Below are 7,792 nucleotides of genomic sequence, written 5' to 3'. Positions count from 1 at the left end.
TCCCTCTCAAATGTGAAAATTTCTCTTGTGACCAACTCCAGTCCAGAACAAACAGAGAAAGGAAACCCAGGAAATGTACCTCTCGCTTAGCTACATTGGCACAATACAAAGCCAGCATTCCCCCTAACACTAAACTGATCATCTTATATGAGAAGCTGTTTCAGTGTTGAAAAATGCACAGGCATGTAGTCCACCCAGGTATAGATTAGGAGGATTCTTATCTACAAGTTCTAAGTACCTGTGACTATATGTAAATTACAGTGTTAAGAGAAAAGTTGATCAACTCCCACCATTAGTGGCTAAAAATATACTTATTGTTGGAGGAGTCCAGCAAAACTCATTAACTTCAGTAATAACAATTTACTAACATAACATACCCTAGGCCTCATCATCCATGTCTTCCATAAATATTTTGCATTAAAAGGCAATAGGTATTTTTTTAACTTGAGAATTTAAAAGACTCTTTTATCTTTTATGTAAAATGTTTACTTGTATTTGAGGACCAAAAAAATCCCCATTAACCTGGGAAGCAAGGATACTCTATTACATTTTCTAATCACCTTGTTTAAACTGCTTTTCACACCACATAAACATGCTTTTTTTAATGCTTGTTTCAAATGCAACTTAAGTTTTCAGCAATCAAATGGTACCATCCTTGGGCTTGTCCAACTTCTGTTTTTCATAAGCAAGGACTGCTTATTCTTCGTGAGCCTGAAAAACAATATGAGTGTGTTCTGTGAATTCCTGTGACTTTCATCAGTGGCACACACACCCAGAACCAAGCCCAGTCCCTTCCAGAGTAAGCAGACCTCAGCCAACTCCTCATTAGCTTCAAAGGGATACGGGGAATTGAGGCAATTATGTGCATTACACAAAGCAGACACAGGTAATTCATCTGAAGGACGTGCTTGGGTACTCTCAATTTTCTGCCTGCCAAGCCTTGCCAGTGAAGGCAGCGCCCTCTACAAAAGAAAAGGAAAGGCTGGGCCATATTACCACTGGCTCCATAGCTGGGACACACAATTCTATCAGAAAACGTTTTCACTTGGTTTATGACAGTTGAGAGATTTTCAGGCTTTCCTTCTATAAATGGGAAACAATTAGTCATTGCACTGCCAAGGATGGTTTTCCTATTCATCTTGGGCCTCTCAGAAGCAATTTCTGCTTCACTCATTTTATTCTTTGTTGGAAACAACTGTGACAAAGTCGAATACATTACATCTGTTTTGCAGCCCTTTTGACCTCCTACAGCTGAGTGCAAATGTAGCCTGTGTGAGGCATTTCCCCAAACAAAACTATTATGTGCAGTTGAGGGGCAGGCATATTGGTTTATATGCACCCAAAACCAATGCCATGACCCTCTCAAATTGTGGCCAGAGTTCAAACCACTCAAGTGGACCTTTGCACATAGGCCTTATCCCTAAGACAACTATTCAAGCATCAATAAGAAATTTCTGGAGTGTGCCAATGACCCATGCTTCTCATATTTAGATCTAAACCTATTCAGTACAACCAACTTTTAGATTCTCCTTCAAAAGAGATTATTTTGACCTCCTTCCAGGTAGTATTTATTATGGACAACCCTATTTACTTATCCTGCAGAGTTATTAGTAATTCATTTATAAGAAGACCAGGCAGGTACCAAATTTTTAAAAATGAAATGGTGGCTCTCTGTGCTAGAGACTGCTAAGTGTTTTATAGGCATTCCATAAAGGACAGCTAATGTCTTATCTAATGTTCTTTAGTTCATTTCTCCTAAAGCTAGACCTTATTTAAACACCCTGTGTTCCTGGAAAATCTAATAAGAAAGCTGAGCTTCCTATGGTCTCAATGTTAGTATAACCCCAAAATTCATATGTTGAAATCTCAATCCCCATAGTGACGGTGTTAGGAGGTGGGGCTTTAAGTATGAGGGTGGAGTTCTCATGAATGGAATCAGTGCCTTATAAAAAAAAATCCCCAGAGAGCTCCTCCTTCCCACCCCCACTCTTTCACTATGTGAGGACACATTGAGAAAAGGGCTATGAGGAAGTGGCCCTCACCAGATATTGAATCTGCCAGCACCATGATCCTGGACTTCCCAGCCTAAAGAACTGTGAGAAATGTTTGTTGTTTATAAGCCACCCAGGTTCTGGCATTCTGTTATAGTAACCTGAACACACCCGGACAAGCCCACTGTTCAATGGTCTTTGTCATGCTGCCACTTTGCTGGTAAAGTTAGGGTAGTGCCCGTACCATGGGATCAGAATAGTAGTGTCATAACCCACAGATATGGAAATATCCTTTCTCCTTGCTTTAGGACAGAACCAGGAGTAAAGCTAGAAAAGACAAGTGCATTTATTCTCCACTGCCTCAACTTTAAACCTCACCCCCCAGGTCTCCATACTGATTCAGTATAAAGTCATGTACTTGTCTACCTAGAAAGACTTCTCTTGGAGTTTCAAGCATATCCATCTTTCAAACTTTTTAAATTATCTTTGTTCTCTGGACTTCTGACTGTTCTATAAAAGTGAATCTAGGACCTGGAATTCAGAGTCTACAAGTTCACCTGGAATTAAGAATTTGAGAAGTATAAATACAATGTGCATTCCACCCAAATGCTTAGCACTTCACATTACCTGGACAAGGAGAATTTAGTAAATAGGGAAGACTTTAAAGGGAAGGGGATGGGAAACAAAGAGATTTCTTGTTCTACTCGTTGTATGACATGAACCCTAAACACGCACACTTTAAGAATTAGAGTTGAATATCTGACATACCTTTTTTGTAAACTCTTTTGCTTTCAACTTGAGTTTACTGACTTGAGATTCTGCTATCTCTGCCCTTTCCTTAGCTTCGTTCAACTCGTGTTGCTGCTTCTTATACTTGGAAAAATATTGATTGGCTTGTGCTTCCTATAAAAATAAAAAAAATGAAAAAAATATCCCTGTGCTTACATAGTCATTTTCTCTGCTTTGACATGAGAAAGTTGAAAAATGTGTGAAAGGAATATAAACTTCTGAGTGTTGAATGGAATATATTTTGGTATGATATGATATATAAGGATTCAGACTTTCTAGCAGGCATGATATCCATTTTTATAAGCATTGTTTTCTAGAAATTTAGAACCTGCTCAGCACGTTCCACTAATTGGATGTAGTATGGTTTTCACGGGCATCTTATGTGTTAGAAAAACCACAATTGTTTTGCAAACAGCTAAACATCCGAGTTTACCTCTGAGTGAAGGGGGCTTATCTTTAAAATTATATGTCAACAAGTAATTCTTACATATAGCAGTTTTAGGCAAAATTATTGAAATAATTCAAAACCCCTGAAGAGGTATTATTAGATATATATTATTAGATATAAGCCAATATATACATTACTTATGAATTACATTCTATGTAGCTATGAGTTGGCAACCAGCGTTGGCAAGTACATTTCAAATGATGACAGTTTTGGCCAGAGTTATGTCGAGGCTGTGAAACCACTCACCCAAGGATTTTTAGGGTGAGGAAGGCCCCAGGGTGACTGGCCAAAAATTTGCCATCCCTATACGACATCATGTTTTTACTTGACTCATTTTTTTGCAATGCACATATCTGAGCGTAACCACAAGTTTGATGGTGAAAGCTCTGGCTCCCCGAAGGAAAAAGTAACAATTTTTTGAGCATGGGTGATAATTCTAGTCTGAGAAAAACTAGAAAATGAACAGACTTTAAGCTGAGCTGGTCCTCTCTGACAAAGTGCTTACCTATCTCCATAAATCAAAAACAATGGCTGGGAAATCCATGAGGCTGTAATGGCCGCCAGGTACTTACTGCTGCCTCCATTTGCTGCTTGTAACTTTGTACTTTTAGCTGAAGTTTATCCATCAGAGTCTGCATCCTACTCAGATTTTTCTTGTCATCCTCTGCCTGAAATGCATAGATAGGTATATGAAAGTGATTTGAATGATCCAGCAGTCTGCATTGGGAGTAGCCTCATGTGAGAAAATAAAAGGAAATTTATTATTTTAATTTTGGAGAGGGAGAGGGAGAGAGGGAGACAGAGAATCTGAAGCAGACTGCACTGTCAGCACAGAGCCTGACATGGGGCTCAAACCCACAGACTATGAGATCATGACCTGAGCCCAAGTCAGGCACTCAACTGACTGAGCTACCCATGTGTCTTGGTTAGGAACTTTACTAAATAACTTGAGTTGTGATTTGAGAAATGGGTCTTACTTTACTTATTGTAAGTTCTGAGAAATTAGCAATGACAGTCACTTCTCCTAACAGTCCTCCCATCCTAACCAAGCTACACCAGCCTGTGGTTTCTCAGTAGGAATGCAGTAGCATTATAACAGAAGCTGTGTGTACAAAACTAGAAACCAATCCTCTCCTGCCACTAATCAAACCAACTCTTCCCCCTTGAACTTTCTAATTGACTCTTGGTTTTGGATAATGGAATTATAGAAAGGTAAGTCTTCTGGAATTGTGGTGTGGGCATCAGCAGAGAGTGAGGAAAATTCTATGAACTGTGGGGACCTTGGTGTGTACATTCTCACTGCTTCCATTGCAATGCAGGCTTGGGATGGACAAAAGAAATCTAGTAGGATAGTGTTTCTTAGCTGTGCTCCACAGAGCCCTGGGTGTTCTGAGGAAATAGGAGAGGAGAGGCACACAGATAGGAAAGTCTCTGCATATCCCCTACTTTCTCATGCCCTTTTAAGTAGAGTATCTCCACTTTGGAGCTGTTGAACTTTCCAAAAGAAGACCATCTCAGTTGGCTTGTGGTTGAGATACTGATTTTTTTTTAAGTTTTTTTTTTTTTATTGTGAGAGAGACAGAGACAGTGTAAATGGGGGAGGGCAGAGAAAGAGGGAGGGAGAGAATCCCTAGCTGCCAGCACAGAGCCCAATGTGGGGCTTGAACTCATGAAACTAGGGGATCATAACCTGAGCCAAAATCAAGAGTCAGAAACTTAACCAACTGAGCCACCCAGGTGCCCCAAGATACTGATTTATCAAGGTCTGCCTCCTGCTACTCAAATGATTTTCCTGTTTTCATATTACTTGTTTCATCAAATGTCAACTCCTTTGGTGACTTTCATAGTCTTTCTACTGCCCTTCCACTGCCTTCCACAAACTTCCTCCACTCCAATTAAACTCATCTCCTATTACCTCATAGTTTTCTTATTCCCTCCTCTGTAAGTTTAGTCAATATCTCCCCTTGGACACAGTACCAAGGAAAGAGATAGAAATGTCAAGTCTTTCCACAAAAGAGGACTATTTGCTTATCTTAGTACCTGCAGCCTAAGGAAGGCTTCTAATTTAACACAAAAGGGGCTGACTGCAATGCTCTCCAGAGATATGAAAGGCTGGTAGGCATCATATTCACACCTGCCCTCTGCCTCACTCCAGGTTGCTATCTCTCAGAAAGGAGGCTTGTGCATGTTTAGTGCCCTGGTTTGTGGATGCTCCCCAGAAAATACCCCATGAAGGCATGACTCTGGTGGCCAGTGGTACTTATGTTCATGGGTCCCATAGGGCTGCAACAAATAGTGCTTAGCCAGCTGACCCCTCCCCTGCCATGTCACAATACAGAAGCAGAATACTGAGATGCCATCTTTCTGTCAAAGAGACTAATTCACATATCTTAGTAGCTGTCACTAAGAAGCTGGCTTCTAATTTAACATACATCAAGGGGCTGACTGCAATACTCAGAGACTGGGCAGGCTATCTTCCCCACTCCAGTTTGCCAGTACTTCCAAGAAAGGAGTTTGTACACAGGTCTGGTGTCCTGGATTTTGTAGCTGCTGCCCAGAGAACACATCCCTTGATAGCCGGGCTCTGGTGACCAGCAGGGCTTGCGTTCGCAGGTCCAATGGTATGGCACAAAGAAACAGTTGTTAAATGGCTATCACCCCAAGGCTCAGCAGAAATAAAACAGAAATGGCCATCTCCCAGTCTTCTCCTAGAAGAGGTATATATGCATATTTTAAAAGCTCCTACCTGAGGATCCAGATTCCAATCAGCCTGCATCTAGGTACTGAGATCTGCCCCTTTTGGATACCAATAGGCTAGGACACCCTAAACTATTGGGAGCCACTACGAACAAAGAAGAGAGCTTGGACAATGACAAAGGTTTTAGAAACAACCAAGAGCTAGAGCATTGTTGAACAATAAGGATCATGTCCTACATGAGACCACTCATTCAAGACTGGGAGAGGTAGCTGTTTTACCTAATGCATAGAAATCAATGCAGAAAATCAAAGAAAATGAAGAAACAGAGGAATGGGCTTCAAACAGAAGAGCAAAATAAAATCTCAGAAAAAGAGGTAAGTGATTTACCTGACAAAGAGTTCAAAACAATGGTCATAAAGATGCTCACCAAGCTCAGGAGAACAATGCATGAATGAAGTGAAAATTTCAACAAAGAGAAAATATAAGAGAGTACCAAACAGAATCACAGTAATGAAAAATAAGTGGACGGGGGTGCCTGGGTGGCTCAGTCGGTTAGGCGTCCAACTTCGGCTCAGGTCATGATCTCATGGTTCGTGGGTTTGAGCCCTGCATCGGACTCTGTGCTGACAGCTCAAAGCCTGGAGCCTGCTTCAGATTCTGTGTCTCCCTCTCTCTCTGCCCCTCCCCGGCTCACACTCTGTCTCTCTCTCTCTCTCAAAAATAAAATAAACATTAAAAAAAATTAGAAAAAAAAAGAAAATGAAGTGGACTGAAAAGTACAACAGAGATTTCAACAGCAAACTAGATGAAGCAGAAGAAAGGATAGTGAACTTGAAGACAGGGCAGTGGAATTCATCTCATCAGAGCAGCAAAAAGATAAAGAATGAAAGAGTGATGGCTTAAGAGACTTATAGAAGAACATCAAGCAGACCAACATTTGCACTCTAAGGGTCCTAGAAGGAGAATAAAGAGAGAAAGGGGCAAAAATTGAAAAAAATAATGGCTGAAAACTTCCCTAACCTGAGGAAAGAAAGAGACATCCAGATCCAGGAAGTTCAGAGACTTCAAATGAAATAAACCCAAAGAGACCCACACCAAAACACGTAATACTAAATTGTCAAAGACAAGGAGAGAATCTTAAAAGTAGCAAGAGAAAAACAACTTGTTAACCCCACAGGACTCTATAAGCAGATTTTTCAGCAAAAACTTTCCAGGCCAGAAGGGAAAGGTACAATACATTCAAAGTATTGAAAGAAGAAAAAAAATAAAAACCTGCCAATTAAGAATACTCTACCTGGCAAAGATGTCCTTCAAAACTGAAAAAGAGATAAACAGTGTTCCAGGCAAGCAAAAGCTAAAGGTGTTCAGACCATTAGACTGGCCTTATAAGAAACATTAAAGAAACTTCTATAAACTGAAATGAAAGGGCACTAATTAGTAACAGGAAAATGAATATACATATATATATATGTTGTGTATATATTTATATACATACATGTATATACATATATATGTATACACATATATATGTATATATATGTATGTATATATGCATACATATACATGTATATGTTTATATGTATATATATGTATATTTTCAGAATAATATAATGTTTGGTGGTGGGTAAATCACATGTATCTAGTATGAAGGTTAAAAGACAAAAATAGTAAAAAATAACTTCCAATATCTGTTAATGAATACACAGGATAAAAATATGTAAATTGTGACATCAACAAACATAAAATGTTGCCAGGGAAGACAGTAAAAATATAGAGCTTTAGAGTGCATCCCAATTGAAGTTTAAAATAGACTATCATAAATACAGTTTGCTTCATGTAAGCTTCATGGTAACCACAAAGCAGAAA

The 7,792-nt window shown here is 39.6% G+C and overlaps 1 protein-coding gene across 1 annotated transcript in view; it reads right to left on the bottom strand.

Annotated features, from left to right (window-relative positions):
• Window positions 1–475: 475 nt before the first annotated feature.
• MYH15 (myosin heavy chain 15) overlaps window positions 476–7,792 on the bottom strand; it is a 153,480-nt gene continuing 146,163 nt past the window's right edge. Inside the window, exons 39-41 of the mRNA XM_030330421.1 lie at window positions 3,801–3,896; window positions 2,760–2,894; window positions 476–711 (exon numbers count right to left, since the gene is read on the bottom strand). Coding sequence (XP_030186281.1) covers window positions 697–711; window positions 2,760–2,894; window positions 3,801–3,896 — 246 coding nt within the window. The 3' untranslated portion in view covers window positions 476–696. The remainder of the gene's footprint in view (window positions 712–2,759; window positions 2,895–3,800; window positions 3,897–7,792) is intronic.

This window comes from Lynx canadensis, chromosome C2 (assembly GCF_007474595.2).
Source record: "Lynx canadensis isolate LIC74 chromosome C2, mLynCan4.pri.v2, whole genome shotgun sequence".
NCBI lineage: Eukaryota > Metazoa > Chordata > Mammalia > Carnivora > Felidae > Lynx > Lynx canadensis.
This window is presented reverse-complemented; position numbering and strand designations above follow the sequence as displayed.